The sequence below is a fragment of the Bacillus rossius genome, chromosome 11, assembly GCF_032445375.1.
Source record: "Bacillus rossius redtenbacheri isolate Brsri chromosome 11, Brsri_v3, whole genome shotgun sequence".
NCBI lineage: Eukaryota > Metazoa > Arthropoda > Insecta > Phasmatodea > Bacillidae > Bacillus > Bacillus rossius.
This window is the reverse complement of record NC_086338.1, coordinates 13,961,576-13,984,025: the sequence shown is the minus strand read 5'-3', so window position 1 is coordinate 13,984,025 and position 22,450 is coordinate 13,961,576. Positions and strand designations below refer to the sequence as shown.

At 46.4% G+C, this 22,450-nt stretch overlaps 1 protein-coding gene across 3 annotated transcripts in view; it reads right to left on the bottom strand.

The window, feature by feature from the left end:
• Nucleotides 1-11,531, bottom strand: part of LOC134536664 (uncharacterized) — a 59,153-nt gene extending 47,622 nt beyond the window's left edge. The window contains exon 1 of one of the 3 annotated variants that reach the window (XM_063376492.1): nucleotides 11,392-11,531. In XM_063376492.1, coding sequence (XP_063232562.1) covers nucleotides 11,392-11,434 — 43 coding nt within the window. In that variant the 5' untranslated portion in view covers nucleotides 11,435-11,531. Of the gene's footprint in view, nucleotides 1-11,257 lie in introns of all 3 variants that reach the window. The other 2 variants (XM_063376490.1, XM_063376491.1) reach the window with 2 other exon arrangements.
• Between the last annotated feature and the right edge of the window lie 10,919 nt (nucleotides 11,532-22,450).

The window sequence follows — 22,450 nt, the reverse complement described above, 5'->3', positions numbered from 1 at the left end:
AGATGTTATTATACGATCAATTTACAGTACAGAACATAATACTGTACTGTAATACACTTCTCACTTCTCTGTTGTCCTTTTGTACAAAATCAGTCATTTTGCATTGGGCGTAACAAATTAAACATAGCAGATGACAGAATGATCTTCCATCGCCCCATAAACATAGCGTCCACAAATGTAGCGCTAGCATTCTGCTCTGTAGTGTAGCGAGTAAAGGTTGGCGACAGTGAAAAGATGAACATGGCGGACTGGGATGCTGATGTGGGTCAGCAACAGTAATGTGAATGTTTATGATATTAGTAGTGATGTATTTAGTAGTAATACAGTGAAGAAATAAATAAACATTACATGGCGCAGTCGGTAAAATGTGAATTGGTAACGGCAACATGACTGTGGATCACTAGTTGACAATCTCGGCGCGGCGTGTCACGGTGTAAAGATGGCGAGTTCGTTTAACGTACCAGCAAAATTGAATTTAGAAGGGAACATCAGTGAAAACTGGAAGAAATTTAGACAGGCCTTCGAAATATATTTGGAAGCCTCCGATTTGAAGACGAAAAGCGAACAGAGGAAGATAGCAATTTTTCTAAATGTAGTTGGTGACGATGCACTAGACGTGTACAATACTTTCACCTTCACCGATGAAGAAAAAGAAAGAACCTTGGAAATAGTGCTGGCGAGGTTTCAAACGTACTGCAACCCAAAAAAAAACTTACTCCACGCACGTTTTTTATTCTACTCACGGACACAGAAAGACGGGGAGAGATTTGATAACTTCCTCACGGACCTCAAGATGCTATCACGGGACTGCGAGTTCAAACATCCCGACGAGCTACTGAGAGACAGAATTGTTTTCGGAACAAATGATAAAATTACTCAAGAAAAAATCATAAAATCTGGAAGTGTTGAATTGGAGGAAACAATACAACAGTTCCGAACAGCTGAAATAACCTCTACTCAGGCGAAGGAAGTGATGCAACCAACGCGGGACTCGACTTATGCAAGTGTGGATGAAACGAAGTTTCACAAAACTGTGGCCCCACCTTTCTCAAAACAGCCTAGTAGGCCCACACAAAGTACACCTGGTGAGGTACTGTGTAAGTGGTGTGGCTACCATCATATTAAAGATCCAGTGAACTGTCCGGCGAGAGGAAAAACATGCTCTTTATGCGGCCGAAGGAATCATTTTGCGAAAGTGTGTAAGTCACGTGGAGAACTCCACATAGGAAAATCTCAGAACTCAAAATTAAATGAGGTTAAAGAAGTGTACACTGGTAGGCATAACAACAACACACAAGCTAATCAACAATGGGAGGATTATTACTGTAGCTTGGTTTTTGCACTCAAAGAAACCGACCATATTGCAACAATTTGCTGGAAAGAAACAGGATGTTTGGAAAATGTAATTGATGTAACTTTCAAGCTGGACTCTGGTGCGTGTGTGAACATACTGCCTCTGGAAACATTTTCTCTTTTGAAACAACGTGCCCCTAAAACTGTGATACTTAAGAACTTAAGAAAGAAACTAGATCATTGGCTGCATATAATAACTCAGAAATCAAGGTAGTGGGATGCACTGATATCAACTTGAAAATAAATGGGGTTTGCTTGCGAGAAACATTCATAGTAGTTGATGAAAAATCTGTACCTATACTAGGTCTTCAAACATGTGAGAAGATGGGACTGCTACATCGGAATGTAATCAGTGAAGTTGGAGACCAGTCAAAGGACAACATAGTCACCCAGTATGCAGACGTCTTCTCAGGTATTGGTAAATTTAAAAATGACTATTCACTTAAGTTGAAAGACAGCTGTGTTCCCTCATCCAGTCCACCAACAAGGGTACCTTTGGTAATAAAAGACAGACTTAAAACAGAACTAGATAGGCTGTGTGAACTAGACATCATAGGAAAATGTACATCAACTACAGAATGTGTCAACAGACTAGTGGTCGTAGAAAAACCAAATGGCACCCTTAGACTTTGTCTCGATCCACAAGACTTGAATGATGCCCTGATTAAAGAGTATTTTGAAATACCTACAGTTAGAGATGTGACAGCCAAATTAAAGGATGCTAGGTATTTTAGTGTTCTTGACCTCAAAGATTCCTTTTGGCATATACAGTTGGACCAGCAAAGCTCAACATATTGTGCATTTTCAACCCCATTTGGTTGTTATTTTTTCAAGAGATTGCCATTCGGCATAAATATCTCGGCAGAAGTGTTTCAAAAATATAACACACAAACTTTTGGAGACATTGACGGTGTAATAATATATGTGGATGACCTACTTATCTATGCCCCAGATGAACAAACACATGACAGAATACTGACACAGGTATTAGACAGGGCACGAAAATGTAATGTCAAGTTTAATGTACAGAAATTTCAGCACAAGGTACAAACTGTCAAATATGTAGGTCATACATTTAGTGGTGGCTGTGTTAGTCCTGACAAAGATAAGGTTAAAGCACTAGTAAACTATGATGTTCCAAAAAATAGGCAAGATCTTCAACGATTTCTTGGTCTAGTCAATTACCTGAGAGATTTCATCCCAAACCTTACAGAAATCACGTCTCCATTGCGAAGTCTGCTTAGAAAAGACACTGAGTTTGAGTGGAACAAACTTGTTCATGGTAAAAGTATTGAGACATTAAAAACTGTTCTTGCATCAGAACCTGTATTACAAACTTTCGATAAGAGCAAACCCATATTAATTCAAACAGACAGTAGTAAAGTGGGCATCGGGTGTGTTTTGTTGCAGGAACACAAGCCGGTATGTTATGCATCGAAGACACTCTCCCAGACAGAAGTTAACTATGGACAGATTGACAAAGAGTTTCTAGCAGTCCTCTTTGCATGTCGACACTTTCACCAGTACATCTATGGTCATGATATAACCATCCAAACAGATCACCAACCATTGATCTCCCTAATGAAGAAAGAAATTTGCCGGATTCCATCAAAGCGCCTTCAAAGTATTAAACTTAAACTTAGCATATACAGGATCAATCTTGTGTATGTACCAGGATCAAAAATGCTCATAGCAGATGCCCTAAGTAGAGCATGTTCAAAAGCTCCAGAGCGTGATGTAGATGTCTCTCTGAATGAAGTTGTACACTCCATCAATATGTCAGATGAAAAGAAACTTTTGTTCCAACAACACAGTAAAAATGATGTTTTACTCACACAGTTAAGTACCTTGTTCCAGGAGGGCTGGCCGACGTCGAAAACAAAAGTTCCTGACATTGCAAAATTTTACTTCAAGTTCCGACACGACATCGTTGTTGAAGATGGTTTAGTGTTCCTAGGTGAGCGCATCATAGTTCCCACTGCACTGCAACAAACAGTGCTTAGGGATCTCCACCAATCCCATTTTGGCATGTCCAAGACTAAAGCTAGGGCAAAGACTCTGTTTTACTGGGCAAGAATGGACACAGACATTGAGGAGTTTGTAGCAAGGTGTAGGCTATGTGAGAAATACAGCGCAAAAAATACTAACGAGCCAATGATCACACAAGACCCTCAAAGGTATCCATTCCTGAAGGTGGCATGTGACATTCTTGAATTTAAAACACATTCATACCTTGTGCTCTGCGACTACTACTCAAAATGGATAGAACCGGTTCCCCTAACATCCAAAGATTCACCTACTATAGTACAAACTCTGAAAGTCATTTTCTCAACACATGGAATACCTAATACCTTGATTGCTGACAACATGCCATTCAGCTCTCGACATATGAGCCAGTTCAGCTCTGACTACAGCTTCAAAATCCAAACATCAAGTCCATACTACCCTCGGAGCAATGGCCTAGCTGAACGAGCAGTATGAATTTGTAAACAAATGCTAAAAAAAAGTACAGAAGAAAACCAGGACATATACATGATGCTCCTAGAATATCGAAATACACCAGTATTGGGTTCACAGTTCAGCCCCGCACAACTTCTGTACAGTAGGCGAACAAGAACAACACTACCGATCCATAACAACTTGTTAAAACCTCATATTGTAACAAACTTCCACAACACACAGTTAAAGTATGACTACAGAAATAAGAAACATTATGACAAAAACACCAAGTCCAGATATCTTGAGTTCAAAAAAGGGGAGCACATAGTATACCATGACCAGGGTACTTGGAAACCAGCCACAGTGATACAGGTGTGTGAAGCTCCAAGGTCTATCCTCATTGAAGATGAATTTGGGAGAGTCAAAAGAAGAAACACATTTCACCTCAGAAAATCCAAAGTCCAACAGGAACGCTCAAAATCACACCAGTCTGTTCAACACACACACCATGTACAACCTTACTGGACGGGAGAAAGAGTAACAGTGGAACACGCAACTTCTGGGGGAACAGAAAGAAAGGGTCAGGAAGGGGGTTTTAGAGGTTTTGCACCTGATGAAGTTATCCCAGTTGAAAGACAAAGAGAAGAACCAGTGCACTCACGACCACATCGAACTGTCAGAACCCCCAATTACCTTAGTAGTTACGTGTTAAAGTAAAGTTAACATAATAAATGAAACAGTACTGAAATTATAAAGAATAGGAAGATGTAGTGTAGCGAGTAAAGGTTGGCGACAGTGAAAAGATGAACATGGCGGACTGGGATGCTGATGTGGGTCAGCAACAGTAATGTGAATGTTTATGATATTAGTAGTGATGTATTTAGTAGTAATACAGTGAAGAAATAAATAAACATTACATGCTCTACATACTGCAGGGCTGCTTCTAATTAGTGCCTTTGCCACTTCAGAGCGGGAACTCAACTGAGATGAGTCATCTGATTCTTCCTCACATTCCCTTGCCGTAACTTGATGGTCATCTTTACTGATATCTAATTCCTTGTCCAAGCCAGTTTCTTTTGTCCCTTCACACCCAGGAATTTGTCGCATAAGCTGTAGAACATCTGCATGCTCCAGCCACCCTGTTGGTCGATCACATGTTTGATGTTGACCTTTTTAAGGATTTTAATTATGCTTAAAGAAGTGTCATCACTCTCAGTGAGATGTCTAAGAAGCATATTTTATATACATATTTTATGTTTTGAAGCACTGCTGGTCCATTATGAGGCAGAAAAACCGCTTTGATAGTTCATCTGTTGAGCTGTGTGCTGGGGTGTTATCATGTACAATTAATGCCCTCTGACATAAACCAATTTCTTTACCGGATTTCGTTACTGCAGGAACAAACAGATTATGAATCCATTCCTTGAATAATTCACTGGTCATCCATTTACGCTTTATTTTTGACGAGTGTAGAGCACAGAGAGCAAATTAACGTTAATGTTATTAAAAGATATGGGATTTTTAAATTTGCCAATGTCCATTAACAGTTTCTTGTTATTCCCAGCTGCATTACCGCATGCCAACACTGCCATGCTCCCCTCGCTCATCTTGAAACATAATTTTTGTCCTTTATCTTTGCCTCTAGCATTGGTCAGAATGTTAAACATTACCTACAGGTAATGTGGATTACCAGAGGAGGTTACCAACTTGTGAATGCTGCACAGAACAAGTGTGTTCTCCCACAGCAACTGCTCCCACATGAAGCTTACCCCCCTCCCCCCCCAGGTCTGTCGAGTTGGTATCCCCTGAGGGTAGGTCCAATGTCACAATAATCACTCAAAACAAAGATCTTTAACAGTCATGTAATTTTTCTTCATTTTGGAAATTTATGCTAAAAATATATTATTGAATAGAAGTTATTGTAATAGAAATATGGTGAGATCACTACTTTAGAAAAAACTGTAAAATTTTTTGACTGCCAAATATAATACTGTAGTGAAAGTTAAAATAAAAATAAATTTAATGTATGTGCGCACGCACACACACACCACACAAAATCAATTGCCGCATGTATGAAAGATCATCAATTGAGAACTGCTCGACTGATACTGTTATATTTTTTGTGTTTGTAATTGTCAAGTCAAGGTTTGTATGAAATAAATTTTTTGGAAAATCCACTGGAAAATTCTGAAAAATTCGTTCAGTTTGAGCGTTTTACCATCACAGGTTTTCATAATAACAACAAATTCTGTATTAAACATTTTAGTGTTTTATTAGTGATTACCATATCTTTGGTGCATTTAAAACTGTAACATGTTTTCATAGCATAACATACTCGTTAAAATTATCAATTTGGAACATTCAATTTATCAGTTCATAGTTAATTGATATACACACCACCAATGAAGCATTGAAATATCAGTTGGCATACATGCAACGCAAGCCAACTACGTGATCGCCAAGTACATGAGACTGATAAAGAGCGTAGAAACAGTTTGGAAGAAAATCTAAAGAGAATTTCTCAAGCATGACTCCAGAACAATGGGTATAGTCAAGTTTGACTCACTCAGTTGGAACCTACAAATAAAATAATATGGAACGGCGATAAAACAGAATGCCAAGGGTGACATTACGACAAACATTCGGCATTCAGCTAAGACCCAACAATCTATTATGACACAGAATTATAGGTGGACTTCGGAATATACAGGTCTGTGTGTCTATGGGTGTGTGTATGACGTCGATAAACTCAGACACCGTTTGACCGATCGCCATGAAAGTTGCCACATCAAAGTGTTTTTTCACGGAGAAGGTTTTTATGCTTCTAAACCGTTCAACCAATCACCATGAAAATTTCTATACATAGATATTTTAACACTGAGAATATTTTCGTGATATCCATTTTACTGTAACTCGCCACTAGATGGCGCTGCAGCACATCAACTTCTAAAACGTTCAACCAGATGCAATAAATTATCATCTTTTGGCACCGCTGTGTCACAATTATTGGTTTATTTTTCTCCACACAATTGCTCAGTTTTAAAACCACGATAAAACATTTATGCAAAATTACTATTAAAAAAGAACACTTAAATGCAATAGACTACTGGAATTCACACTTAAACAAATAATACCCAAGCCAGCAAAGTGAAAGCCAATAAAATTATCATCAAGAAGCTTTTCAAAATAAAATACTTAAACATTAAAATTAATTACAACAATATTGCAGAAAATAAAACAAAAGTTTAAAAAACAGGTCACTACTGTAAAGACTTATAATTATGTTGGTAGTGATGTGAAGATATATGTAGCTGAAAAGTTGTCAGCAGTGATTTTGTAAGATGGCTAATAAAGATGTGTCGTAGTCCCGGATATCACCCCCGTGATGCGGGTTGCGTCGTATTCTCAGGGAGGGTTCAGGCCTCGTGGCGGGGGAAATTAACACTATCCGAGCTACAATATTGTTTCGACAGTTTGACCACAAGTATTTATTGAGTCCTTCGCGTAATCTAGGTACATGGGCAATCCGCGGCACAACACCCGTCCCTCCGCGGAGTGAGGCTCGGCTGCACGTGTTTGGGGTTGGGCAGGCGCCAAGTGCGGACTGCACCCCCTGGTTCCGTATGCAATTGATGAACTGTCTCTGCCCCTTCCCTATGATAGCGAGAAACCAATTAAGTTGGAACGCCGTCGCCAACGACGTAAAGTCCGTCCCGTTGCGGCACGCATGTGTCCGCCGATGCGCGCAATGTCCCGCCTCAAAGAACCAAGAAAATACTTATTTACAATGGTGACTGATAGCGTAACGCCCGTGAACGTGAAAGTCCCGATCGCCCGGATCCAATCTCACCAGTCGTGGCTCATGTCTCACTGCCGCACTCGTCCCGCTGTGCGACCGCCTTGCTCGGCCGCCAGATGACTACTGCCCCCTCCTGCCGCGTCTCTGCCTCTCCGCCCGTCCTCCAACCCCCTCCCCCTTCCGCGACACGTGCAGCGCTCGGAGTGATTCTGGGTGTTGGCCTCGGCTTCGTCGCCCGGTTGCAGCAATTAACATTATACTTTAGAGAAACATATAATTATAATGACAAAAGTTTACGAAAAAATATAATATACACAAATAATAAAAATGACATGTTATCAAATGTAAAGTATGTTCCACATAACACACATTCACTGCACGGGGCAGGGGAGGATCAGAGGTTGGCGCAGCACAACGGACTTTATGAGCAGGGGAGACACTTGGGTCCACGTCAGATGTTTATAGTTAAAGTGTGTATTTTAATAATAGGCCTAGACAATGTATCATGTTCACAATATCCAGAATAAATAAAGTATCATTATAATCCCTATTAAATATTGAGTTATTACAACTACGACTTTGCGGCATATAACCAGCTGATCTACTGCAGTACTGAGACAACACAATATTTATTATTTTAACAAAAATACTTGTAACAGCTGGGGAGGGCAGGGTCTTGGAACACTTCTTACTGGTTTCTGAGGAATAATAGTTTCTAGGTTACATTAGGTAGCCTGTGCAGTGATGTGACCGCTGCCATTCAGCTTTTGCGTAGCACTTGATCCTGTGGTTCTCTGTATATAACTATGTGTATATTCTGTACTTGGATTTTGTGACATTTATTTATTTGTTTATTATTATATATTATTGTGATATTTATTTCTCTGTGTTTCATGCACCTAGTCACAACTGTGCATCCAAACAAATGTCAATTCTTGACAGGGATTTTTATTTTAGCAATGTGGAGTTATTACGTGTAACAAACATAATAATCCCATTTTGCGGCTAGTAACAAGACAGCGCTCCGCTCTTCCATACTTCTAAGGCCCATTATACAATGTCACATAAATGGAGATGGATCACGTAAATGGAGGAAGATCTCCAGAAACATTTCACTGTCGCGTCTGCTGCTTCCACAATGCACGGAAATGTAACAAATGGCAACAAATGAGATTGCATTTCAAGGTTACGAGATATATTTTAATAAAAAAATATATATATTATATGCTTCGAGATCATTCAAAATTTACATAGGGCCTATGTAATAAAAATAAACAAAAGTAATAATAGAACCCTAGATAATCTTAAATAATTTTTAATGTACCTATTTAGAACGGAAACATGGTTACCAACGAAGATACGTGAACAAAGAGCTCAGTATTGCCGAGCTAATCCATTCGGGTCCGTCCCCGTTTAGCGTGCTATTATAGAAACTTTGTTCCGTGCAGTCCCCTGTTGAGGGTTGACACGGGTTTGGATGCACACTAGTGACTCGTATACCAGAGCAGAGCAGCCCACGCCATACATCAAACACATATAATTTTAAATTTTTATTTACCTTCTACTGCATCACAGAATCCAAATACTAAATACACACATCCATATTTATGAAGAACCACAGCTACATAATTAAAGCACAAAATGGCGGTGGCCGGTAAATATTTACTTGGGCGGTATTTCCGAAAAAAAATGTTAAAAATCCGAAAATACCTTTATTATATGCTCTTCAACTTCCTCTTTCCATTAAAAGTGGCGGAGGTAAGAAATTCCAAATACTTTAGGAGATATCGAATTTTTAAATTTCATCATATGTAGTTGAGCGGTATTTACAAAAAAAAATGTTAAAAATCCGAAAATACCTTTATCATATGCTCTTCAACTTCCTCTTTTCATTAAAAGCGGCGGAGATAAGAAATTCCAAATACTTTAGGAGATATAGATTTTTTAATTTCGCAATACAAGACCTGTGGAACCATTCGAGCGGCGCTATTTTTGTTATTTTGCCGTGTGTTCGTGAATACGTGAATCGTGAATGCGTAATTAATAAAATGGTTGATTAGGTCAGGTCAGTTACATTATTAATACTTTCAAACTAAGCCGACATTAAAAATTATTTTGTGAATTAATTTTAATGGCTGTTTAGTTTTAAAATATTTATAATGTAACTGACCTAACCAAACAAACCCGGACAGAGGGTGAACAGTAAACTAAAATGGTCGATTAGGTCAGGTCAGTTACATTATAAATACTTTCAAACTAAGGTGACATTAAAAATAATGTGAATTAATTTTAATTATTCTTTAGTTTTAAATTATTTATAATGTAACTGACTTTACCTAACAAACCCGTAACAAAGGATGTACAGTAACAACTCACGTAAATTTTTTTGTTTCTTATTACTTGCGCAACAATATCAAAATAACAAATAAGACTTTAAAATTAGAAACGTTAAAAACTCACCTAAGTTGGAGGCGGTAATTAAACACCGTTTTAAACAATAATTGAACTAAATAATCACGTATTAGTTCATTTGAATTCTGGCCTATCACGAACAATCACGTGACATCATTATCCAATAAAAAAAATAGATCCTCGTACGTAAACAAGAAACAATGGTGCACGCACGCCACAGGAATGCGCTGGTTTTGTGCTGAAATTTAAAAATTCGATATCTCCTAAAGTATTTGGAATTTCTAATCTCCGCCGCTTTTAATGAAAAGAGGAAGTTGAAGAGCATATAATAAAGGTATTTTCAGATTTTTAACATTTTTTTTCGCAAATACCGCTCAACTACATATGAAGAAATTTAAAAATTCGGTATCTCCTAAAGTATTTGGAATTTCTAATCTCCGCCGCTTTTAATGAAAAGAGGAAGTTAAAGAGCATAAAATAAAGGTATTTTCGGAAATACCGCCCAAGTAAATATTTACCAATACTGTTTCCAGAGTAAATACAGGATTGTACTGGGAATCATGATTTTCAAAATGTTATTTTTTATAGAAAAGTCCCAACATTTTAATTTTACCAAAAAGGGTGCTGTTTAATATGTTAAAATACTGTTTATTAATTATTCATATTACTAAAATTATGATTTTTTAAGAAATTTAACCAATTCTATATTTTTTTGTGTTTAATAAATTTTACACAATTTCCCTAATCCTCATTGCTCTCACTTCATTCCATTTTTTTTAGAATTTAGTGGGAACTGGAAAAGTCCTTTTATGAGATAATTAAGCAAAATTAGTAATGCTTTAAATAATAAAAAAAAATTGTATTGACATAGTATTTGTTACGCCTAATAAATTTAAACCAGTTACTTCTGTATTTTTGGCAGCAATCACTGTATTGTAGTGTACATATAGTCCGGGTGAAGTGCTTTACTGTAAAATCTGAAAGTGACCTAATACTCTAATAGCCTTGTAAAAAACGAAAACTGTCCATAACATGTTTATTTCCGTTTTACCTTGATTGGAAGTTTCTGAGCCATTCATGCATGAAATTTAGGATCTTTAAGTTGTTTTGTTCTATACCCTCAATGCGAGACTCCAAAAGTTTAACTTGTGATTCTTTTTACCACGGCACATTTATACCGGATGGAAATGTAATCATAATACTAGTATTAACCTACCAAAAATTAGGTTTGGAATAATTCTCATATTAACTTACCCGAAGACAAAAACAGACACAACTTGCACCACAAAAAGGAATGCTACGAGCGATCAGTCTTAAGACAATAAGTAGCAAATCGAATAAATATATATAATTTAATATTGATTAATATTAAAAATATTATTTCCTACCTACGAAACAAGGCAAACTTCCCGCGAATTTTAAAATTCCCATTACCAAAAAATGTTCTCTACAAGAAACCGGTATGACCAGTCTTTGAAGTATGAAATTCTCTTGTGAAATACATAATTGCCAATTGACTACAACATAACCCACGTTATGTAAATAACAGCCATTAGAAAATATTAAATTTGGAGGAATATTAAATAGCTAAATTCTGAACAACAGTAACAATAACTTTCATCTTCTCTTACTAATATTAGCAGTAATTTTCTATCTGGGAAAAAGCGCACTATACAGGAAAAAAAACGCCGTGTTGATATCAATATATTTTTTTTTTCCAAATACATGGTCATAATTTAACATTAATAATTAGCCATTTTGAGAGATCATTCCTTAAAATATTCACTCATACTCAAACTAAATCCACGCATGAAAAAAAAAAAACGCAGTAAAATACTTGTGACAAACAGTAAGTTGCTCATTAAAGTACCAATCATGTTCCCAGAAATATTCAGGTTAGCAAAATATAATTTAATTAAATGACATTTCACGAGTATTTTTCCTAGACTGTCACATCCACCATTATGGCCTCGGCCAACACTTCAAGCCGACGACTAATAACCCCACCCACCCCCCACCTCCCAAAAAGGTAGTTCGTTGCCTACCACAACATGGCCACATCCCGGAGCAACCATCAACGACATTCCTGTCTGCTACTCTATGCAAACATTTGACGCTGCCGTCGGTGCTCCCTCTGAGAGCACTGGCCGTTATGTGTCCTCAACACCTGAACCAGTGTCAGTGCGACGAACACACCCGCGCGTGTAGCATTGTGCAGTGCCTCGAACGGCATGACGTCAGTCACGGCCGGCAAGGTGTACAAAGCGCCCGGCCAAGTGTGGCAATGTGCATAGGGAATCCAGTGCATATGTAATTCAAATAACAAACACAAACTAAAGCTTTTAATAAGCCTAATAATTCTTGTTAATTAATTAATGATATTGTAAACTCTTTCCATTCACAAAACTGGCCGGCATCATCTTCCCGCGCTCCGTCATTTTCCCGCGGGTTTTCCTCCCCTCCCTGGCCCGGTTGCCAGGGAGAGTTGTCAGTAGCCTTCCAGCACTCACCAGGGCCGGCAGCCCCGCGCACGGGGAGGATGCAACTTTCTCGTCAGATTCCACATGTAACGTCCATAGGTAATATTTCTGAATCTTCTTTCGTCAGCTCCACGGTCGGCCCTAACCGGCCGTACAGTGTATCGTAGGGTCCTTAACTAAAATGTGTGACTCGACAACAAGTCTTTCACGTGTGATACGTAAATGATAGTGTTTTTAGGCAGTCCACCGAGGTGCCTGTGCTTCACGCCTCTTTAACTCTCTACGGAGAACTTGTACATCGCCCACGCGGGGTGGCATTGTGCCTAACACGAAACTTAAATTCAGAACGCATTATTTCCTGGGATGTGCTACGGTCGCAGACGAGATACCACTTAGGGTTCCGCCGCGCCCGTACCCAGCTTTATTTGGCCCACGCCACCACGAGGACAAGCCTCGATTTACGTAATTCCCCTGAACAGGGGCCTGAAACCACCCCGAGCCCGGGACTTGCTTGTAGTGACTTAAGTGTTAGATTCTTATGTTAGTGTTAGTGTTCGCCATCTATCTTACGTACATGTCCATTCCAGTGTTATGTGTAATTCACCATTCAGTTATTAGCGTACCTTCAGTGTTACGCACCGTACAGACTGCCACGTGCTAAGCACTAGCCTTCCCGCTCACTCCAACCATCGTTACCGTAGTTCAGGGTAGCCTGCACCCCTCGATGTGGAAGTCTCCCGGAATACCGTCAGGCACTAACCAGTACCGCCACTCGAGGGCCGTGTGGGCGGAGTGGAGGATGACGATGATACGGCCAGTCACGTAAAAGTGCCTTATGCGAAGTGAAGTATTGTAACGTGTGCTTCAGTAATAAATCAGTTAAGTTCACGTGTGTCATTTTAATAGCACGGTGTCCTGGATGGCCATAACAGCCCAGGGGGCCCTTTGTAGACGCATCCCTGCCTGCAGCCACGAGGCAAAGAACCCCGCCCTCGAGACCAAATTTCCTTTCACGTAATTTAATTACCATAATTTCAGGACAGGCAGCGGGGACGGCATCACATTACATAGCAAGTAGGACGGTAGTGCTCCCGTTGTTCATTGATGGCAGGTCACGAAGAATGGGTATTAAGTGAAATCATCCAAATTTCATGGGACATCCAGAGCCATAACAGACATAATAATTGATCATTGATAATATTTATTGTCATTAGACACAGGGTGCAATAGACATTGTCACTGAAAATGCATAATAATAATATATAAATATACACATTTTTAAGTTTAAAGAAAAACATCTTAACAATAATATAACTTCACACGCTCGTTACAAGCCTCTAAATACTTGAGGTGTAAAAGTAACGAAAAAAAAGTGTACCCGTATGTATTTGTTATTATAACAATTAGTAGGTACTCGTTCTGACGTCGACCCAAGTGTCTCCCCGGCTCCTTCAGGCCGTTATGCCTCGCCAGAGCCATCTCTTGAGTGTGTTGTGCGACGCAAGTGTCGGTGACGTGCGACGTATGTTTGTTTTACAGTATATGACTTATTATTTTATTGTAAATATATTTTTGCTTTACGTTTTTGTACATATTTTTGCTTATATTTTATTATAATTAAATTTGTATTGAAGGGTTTTGTATTTTATAAGTTTTAATTGTTCACTGGGTGCCAAGGCCGCGGCTTCCGCCTGTGACCAATCAGCGTGTTCCGCGGGCTCGCGGAGAAGGGGGGAGACGCGGGCGCTGAGGCGCGGCAGGAGAGTGGGAGGGCAGTCGTGGACCCGGCACGAGAGGCGACGGACGTCTTGGGGACGTCGCTCCGGGACGGTGAGGCAAGCGGGCGCGGTATTTGCAGATCCACTAGACTTTTGCCATGTGGAGACGTTTTCATAAACTTTGCAGTCGAGCTTGTCGTTGAGCGGTTACGGTCGCGAGTTTTCGTTTTACTTTTCGCACACGCGTGTTCTGTTGTCAATTCGGGCGAGTTGCGATTCTTTGTTTCATCCTGGTCATTCGCAGTCTTAGGTTGCCGTCGTCCGGGGTCTCGGGCTCGAGTCCCGGTGTGGCTCCTAGTGGGAAAAGGCGGTTCTTGATCTGTGTTGTCCGGGTGGGCGCCAGACTAGCTCGTTTCTAGTCGTGAATTTGGGGTCGTGGATGTATGTGCCCCTGCGTGGCCCACTAGGGCCGGCGGCGGTGTTGCGTGAGATGATTTTAAATAAGAGACGTGGAGTTGAGGTGGTGGTGTCGTACCTTTTATTCAGAGGAGCGAGTCGTACACAATACAACACTCTACAGAGGTCCCCGGGGGGTTTTTACTTGTTATTCCGTGGCGCCTTATTGTTTGTGTTCCGCGTTACGTGGCCTCGGATGCTGTTATGTCTCAGACGTCTCACTGGGTACGTAGGTAACGTAATTTCGTAACACAAAGGCGGGACACAAAATACACTGAATTAAGGGGGCGCGTACAGGTTACGTGGCACTCGTTACTCGGGTAACGTAAGTTAGCAATACAAAATACGGGATACAAAAATACACTGAATTAAGGGGGTGCGCACAAGTTACGTGGCACTCGTTATTCGGGTAACGTACGTTAGCAATACAAAACACGGGATACAAAAATACACTGGATTAAGGGGGCGCGCACAAGTTACGTGGCACTCGTTACTCGGGTAACGTAAGTTAGCAGTACAAAATACGGGATACAAAAATACACTGGATTAAGGGGGCGCGCACAAGTTACGTGGCACTCGTTACTCGGGTAACGTAAGTTAGCAGTACAAAATACGGGATACAAAAATACACTGAATTAAGGGGCGGGCGATTGGAGACGGCCAATCCCGTATGCAAATGTCTCGGCGCGGGTGTTGTGCCCACTGTGGTGAAACACGCACCGCAATTAAGTTTGTCCAAGTTCCCTTGCGGGTTTGTGGTCAGCGCCGTGCGCGTGACCTTAAACAAAGTTCTGTACGTTGACGTCGTCTGGCCGACGACCACCCCAGAGCCCGACCTGCACCCGCCAGTATACGCTCCCGCTAACGTAACACACCCCTGGCCATGGCCCACCCGAGTCAGGCGACCCGAACAGCAATTAAAGACAAAGCCGCGGAAACCTGAGTAGACAAGAGAAGAACCGTACCCATTCCTACTAAAACATTAAATTAGGATTTTAGCGACAATAAAATCTCTTCCAGACACACCCGTTTGGAGTCTAGCGTAATGAGGTCACGCCTGGCGCGAGAGAGGCCGAGCCTCCCTCGGACGCCATGCCAGTTCGGCAGTTCAGCGCAGCTCACGGGCCGGGGCGGACCTACGTCCCACGGAGAGGCAACATCCTTTGTCTACATCGAAAGTAACGTCCGGTAAATATAGTCACTAATTAACCAAACCCCTTTTATTACTTAACCTCTCCGTGAGTACCCGGTCCCCTTTTTTCGGTCCAGGACCTAATCCGGCCGCATCAACTTAAGGACACCCCGCACCACACTTGGTCAACGGGGCGGCTCTTCAGCATACGGCACGGGCCGTCTCCCGCAACGTACAGAACTTTATTTAAGGTCACGCGCACGGCGCTGACCACAAACCCGCAAGGGAACTTAGACAAACTTAATTGCGGTGCGTGTTTCACCACAGTGAGCACAACCCCCGCGCCGAGACATTTGCATACGGGATTGGCCGTCTCCAATCGTCCACCCCCTTAATTCAGTGTATTTTTGTATCCCGTATTTTGTATTGCTAACTTACGTTACCCGAGTAACGAGTGCCACGTAACTTGTGCGCGCCCCCTTAATTCAGTGTATTTTTGTGTCCCGTACTTTGTATTGCTAACTTACGTTACCCGAGTAACGAGTGCCACGTAATTTGTGCGCGCCCCCTTAATTCAGTGTATTTTTGTGTCCCGTACTTTGTATTGCTAACTTACGTTACCCGAGTAACGAGTGCAACGTAACTTGTGCGCACCCCCTTAATTCAGTGTATTTTGTGTCCCGCCTTTGTGTTACGAAATTACGTTACCTGTGTAACCAGTGAGACGTATGAGACGTAACAGCGTCCGAGGCCACGTAACGCGGAACACAAACCATACGGCGCCACGGAATAACGAGTAAACCCCCCCCCGGGGACCTCTGTAGAGTGTTGTATTGTGTACGACTCGTTCCTATGAATAAAAGGTACGACACCACCACCTCAACTCCACGCCTCTTATTTAAAATCATCTCACGCAACACCGCCGCCGGCCCTAGTGGGCCACGCAGGGGCACATACATCCACGACCCCCAAACTCACGACTAGAACCGAGCTAGTCTGGCGCCCACCCGGACAATACGTAGCAAGAACCGCCTTTTCCCACTAGGAGCCACACCGGGACTCGAGCCCGAGACCCCGGACGACGGCATTTGGCGCCCGCTGTGTGGGGCAGAAAATAACGTGAAAATTTTTTTTTTTCTCCACCTCCTGGACATTTTCGAGATAAATTCACCAACAGGCGACAGCGGAGACACGAAACGGCCATTTTGGACACAGGAAGGGTCGAAGGCCAGACAGACCGGCGCGACGAGGCGAGCGGACAAAGGACACTCCAACCACCCCCACCTCCAAACGTCATCACGGCGAGGCGAGCAACGGAGCGACGTCACCACCCCCACCCCGCGCGGATCGTTTTCGCCTCCTCTTTGTGCGGCTGTCCGGGCGCTCTCGGCCATCGCCTCACACGCCCATCCGCACCCCCGCCCATGCCGCGGCCATTCTCGGCCTCTGTTTTGTGCGGCTGTCCGGGCACCTGCCTAGCCGGCGAGCGCGACCCCGCGCGCAGACTTGCACAGCGCGCACAGAGCCACGAGTGAAAAACACGACTCGACACAGCTGAACACGCACGATAACAAGAGATGGATGCAGACGAATGCAGTGGGTGTTACTACCTCTACCCGAGATGGTACTTAAACGGCAGGATCGCCGCGGGGTACGAGTGTGGCTATTGTCAAGAGTATCGCACATACGGGATGACAATGTGTGGAAGCCGGTCGTGTCCTGGAGGAAGTAGCATGGGCTACCACTGCGACGAGTGTACCGACCTATGGCATCGTGACTGCACCAACGAGCGTGAAGGTACTTTGAGGCGCGAGTCCTTCACGTTCACGTGCGCGCGATGTACCGCAGGACGAGCCACCCAAGTGCAGTATTCGGGAGCAGCGCTACTAATTCCTCCCCTACGATACGCCGCGACAATTCACGACATCGAGACGCCACTCACGCAGACGCAAGACGTATCACGAACTCACGCCCCGACGACATCCGCACCGTCACGTACAACCGTCCCGACGCCGACACTCACGCAGACGCAAGACGTATCACGAACTCATGCCCCGACGACATCCGCACCGTCACGTACAACCGTCCCGACGCCGACGACCTTCATCATGCCGCCAACAATCCCGCTCCCGTCGCCTCCTGTCCCGGAGCCACCAACCTCGGCATCCCTCGTAGACCTGACGCCTCCCGACCCAAGTCCGGAAACACCGTCACCAGCGAGACCACGCTACATCAACCTGACGCCACTCACGCCGACGCACTACGCCTCACCAAGGACGCCTTCCGTCCCGACGCCGACGCTCGTCACCCTCTCGCCGCCAATCCTGCTCCCTCCGCCTCCGGGCCCAACGCCACCAGCCTCAACACCCCTCGCAGACCTGACGCCACTCAACATGACTGCGACGACGCTTGACCCACCAAAGCCGACCGAACGACGCACGATGCCGACCGTCCCACCGCAGTCTGCCACGACGACCCGAATCCGCAGCGTGTCGGAGACACCTCACGACGCCGGGATGGCCTCGCCACCGCACCTGACCACTGTCACAGTGCCGCGAAGGACCGTTCCGACGCAACCCGCGTCGTCTACGACACACGCCTCATCCGGGACGCCACCAGACTCGGCACCGACACGTCGCGCCACACCGTCGCCACCGCCTAGCTTCAATTACATGCAGCCGTCGTCACTGCCACATGAGCGCGCGGTCTCAAAAGGGACGCTGGAAAACGGAATGCCCAGGGCCACGACGCCGAGACGCCTGTGCGAGGCCCCGCCACCGGGACTCGCCCCGCGGTGCCCGCCTGGCTTCGAGGCACAGGGGATGGAGCCCACCAAAACGAGACAGACGCGCACGACATCGACGTCGACGCCGTCTTCGGCACCGCCTGAAACATCAAAAACGCTAGAGGCGCCACGACGCCGCCCCTCGGCCGGCCTGCCACAGCAGCCACCGAGGCGACGCGCAATCTGCCCTCAAGAGGCGCCACGACGCCGCCCCTCGGACAGCCTGCCACAGCAGCTGCCGAGGCGACGCGCACACTGCCCTCAAAAGGCGCCACGACGCCGCCCCTCGGCCAGCCTGCCACAGCAGCCACCGAGGCGACGCGCAATCTGCCCTCAAGAGGCGCCACGACGCCGCCCCTCGGACAGCCTGCCACAGCAGCCACCGAGGCGACGCGCACTCTGCCCTCAAGAGGCGCCAGGACACCGCCCCTCGGACAGTCTGCCACAGCAGCCACCGAGGCGACGCGCACTCTGCCCTCAAGAGGCGCCACGACGCCGCCCCTCGGCCGGCCTGCCACAGCAGCTGCCGAGGCGACGCGCGCTCCGCCCTCAAGAGGCGCCACGACGCCACACCGTGACGTCACCGCGGCTACCGGGTCGCCTGAGCTCCCTGCATCTGCCTGACGCAATGCAGGTCGACGCCACGGCACCTGGACGCCCGACCGCCCCACCACCGCACGTGACCGTCACTCGGCCGATGACACCTGTCATCCGTCTGGCAAGACGAGCCGCGAAACGCCCGCATGTCAGCAAGGCTGAGCCGGGCCGTGCCGAGCGCCGCCCGCGCTTGCTGCCCGCCTGCCGAGAGCCACCTGACCTTGGTCGCCGCCGCCCCTGCCGGCCGGCACCCTGGCCACCACCGCACCGCCGCTCGCTGCAAGACACCGCAGCCACACTCGGAACCACTGTCACCCCCCGAGAACGAGTCCGGGGAGGTGCTTAGGGCACAACCGCACAACGACCACGCCGACACCACCCACATGATGATGGAACTGGACGACGGGGACGAGGAGGCCTCTACTCCAAACCCGCCCGGCACACCGGAACGGGAGAGGAGGCTGTACCCATCCACGCCGTACCAGACGCTGAGGGCCAACGTCAACAGGCCACCTCGACGAGTCGACCCCCGGATGTTCGGCGTGGGACGACCCGGGACAGGTGCTCGGGCCCTACCAACTGCGGCCACCGTGAGCACCACCCGGGTGGGGCTGTTGCCGGAGCTAGGAGGCGCCACGACGCCGCCCCCGGCACACCTGCCACGACGGCAACCGGGGCGGCGCGCACGTTGGCCCAGTCGGCCACAATCACCAGGTCCAGTGCGCTGACCCTATCAGCCGCTGACCCCGCCCAGGCGCCACGACGCCGCCCCCGGCACGCCTGCCACGACGGCAACCGGGGCGGCGCGCACGTTGGCCCCGTCGGCCACGTTCACCAGGTCCAGTGCGCTGACCCTATCAGCCGCTGACCCCGCCCAGGCGCCACGATGCCGCCCCCGGCACGCCTGCCACGACGGCAACCGGGGCGGCGCGCACGCTGGCCCAGTCGGCCACGTTCACCAGGTCCAGTGCGCTGACCCTATCAGCCGCTGACCCCACCCAGGCGCCACGACGCCGACCCCGGCACGCCTGCCACGACGGCAACCGGGGCGGCGCGCACGTTGGCCCAGTCGGCCACAATCACCAGGTCCAGTGCGCTGACCCTATCAGCCGCTGACCCCGCCCAGGCGCCACGACGCCGCCCCCGGCACGCCTGCCACGACGGCAACCGGGGCGGCGCGCACGCTGGCCCAGTCGGCCTTGATCACCAGGTCCAGTACGCGGAGCCAACCAGCTGCTGAGCCGCGAACCACGCCGGGATGGAGCGGCCGGAGCTAGGGGTGGCCCCATGTTAGCGGGACCATAAGCGGCGCAAGGTCGGGCTTCACAGGGGGGGGGCGTTTGACGTCGTCTGGCCGACGACCACCCCAGAGCCCGACCTGCACCCGCCAGTATACGCTCCCGCTAACGGAACACACCCCTGGCCATGGCCCACCCGAGTCAGGCGACCCGAACAGCAATTAAAGACAAAGCCGCGGAAACCTGAGTAGACAAGAGAAGAACCGTACCCATTCCTCCTAAAACATTAAATTAGGATTTTAGCGACAATAAAATCTCTTCCAGACACACCCGTTTGGAGTCTAGCGTAATGAGGTCACGCCTGGCGCGAGAGAGGCCGAGCCTCCCTCGGACGCCATGCCAGTTCGGCAGTTCAGCGCAGCTCACGGGCCGGGGCGGACCTACGTCCCACGGAGAGGCAACATCCTTTGTCTACATCGAAAGTAACGTCCGGTAAATATAGTCACTAATTAACCAAACCCCTTTTATTACTTAACCTCTCCGTGAGTACCCGGTCCCCTTTTTTCGGTCCAGGACCTAATCCGGCCGCATCAACTTAAGGACACCCCGCACCACACTTGGTCAACGGGGCGGCTCTTCAGCATACGGCACGGGCCGTCTCCCGCAACGTACAGAACTTTATTTAAGGTCACGCGCACGGCGCTGACCACAAACCCGCAAGGGAACTTAGACAAACTTAATTGCGGTGCGTGTTTCACCACAGTGAGCACAACCCCCGCGCCGAGACATTTGCATACGGGATTGGCCGTCTCCAATCGTCCACCCCCTTAATTCAGTGTATTTTTGTATCCCGTATTTTGTATTGCTAACTTACGTTACCCGAGTAACGAGTGCCACGTAACTTGTGCGCGCCCCCTTAATTCAGTGTATTTTTGTGTCCCGTACTTTGTATTGCTAACTTACGTTACCCGAGTAACGAGTGCCACGTAATTTGTGCGCGCCCCCTTAATTCAGTGTATTTTTGTGTCCCGTACTTTGTATTGCTAACTTACGTTACCCGAGTAACGAGTGCAACGTAACTTGTGCGCACCCCCTTAATTCAGTGTATTTTGTGTCCCGCCTTTGTGTTACGAAATTACGTTACCTGTGTAACCAGTGAGACGTATGAGACGTAACAGCGTCCGAGGCCACGTAACGCGGAACACAAACCATACGGCGCCACGGAATAACGAGTAAACCCCCCCCGGGGACCTCTGTAGAGTGTTGTATTGTGTACGACTCGTTCCTATGAATAAAAGGTACGACACCACCACCTCAACTCCACGCCTCTTATTTAAAATCATCTCACGCAACACCGCCGCCGGCCCTAGTGGGCCACGCAGGGGCACATACATCCACGACCCCCAAACTCACGACTAGAACCGAGCTAGTCTGGCGCCCACCCGGACAATACGTAGCAAGAACCGCCTTTTCCCACTAGGAGCCACACCGGGACTCGAGCCCGAGACCCCGGACGACGGCAACGTTGCGGGAGACGGCCCGTGCCGTATGCTGAAGAGCAGCCCCACTGACCAAGTGTGGTGCGGGGTGTCCTTAAGTTGATGCGGCCGGATTAGGTCCTGGACCGTAAAAAGGGACCGGGTACTCACGGAGAGGTTAAGTAATAAAAGGGGTTTGGTTAATTAGTGACTATATTTACCGGACGTTACTTTCAATGTAGGCAAAGGATGTTGCCTCTCTGTGGGACGTAGGTCCGCCCCGGTCCATGAGCTGCGCTGAACTGCCGAACTGGCATGGCGTCTGAGGGAGGCTCGGCCTCTCTCGCGCCAGGCGTGACCTCATTACGCTAGACTCCAAACGGGTGTGTCTGGAAGAGATTTTATTGTCGCTAAAATCCTAATTTAATGTTTTAGGAGGAATGGGTACGGTTCTTCTCTTGTCTAGTCAGGTTTCCGCGGCTTTGTCTTTGATTGCTGTTCGGGTCGCCTGACTCGGGTGGGCCATGGCCAGGGGTGTGTTCCGTTAGCGGGAGCATATACTG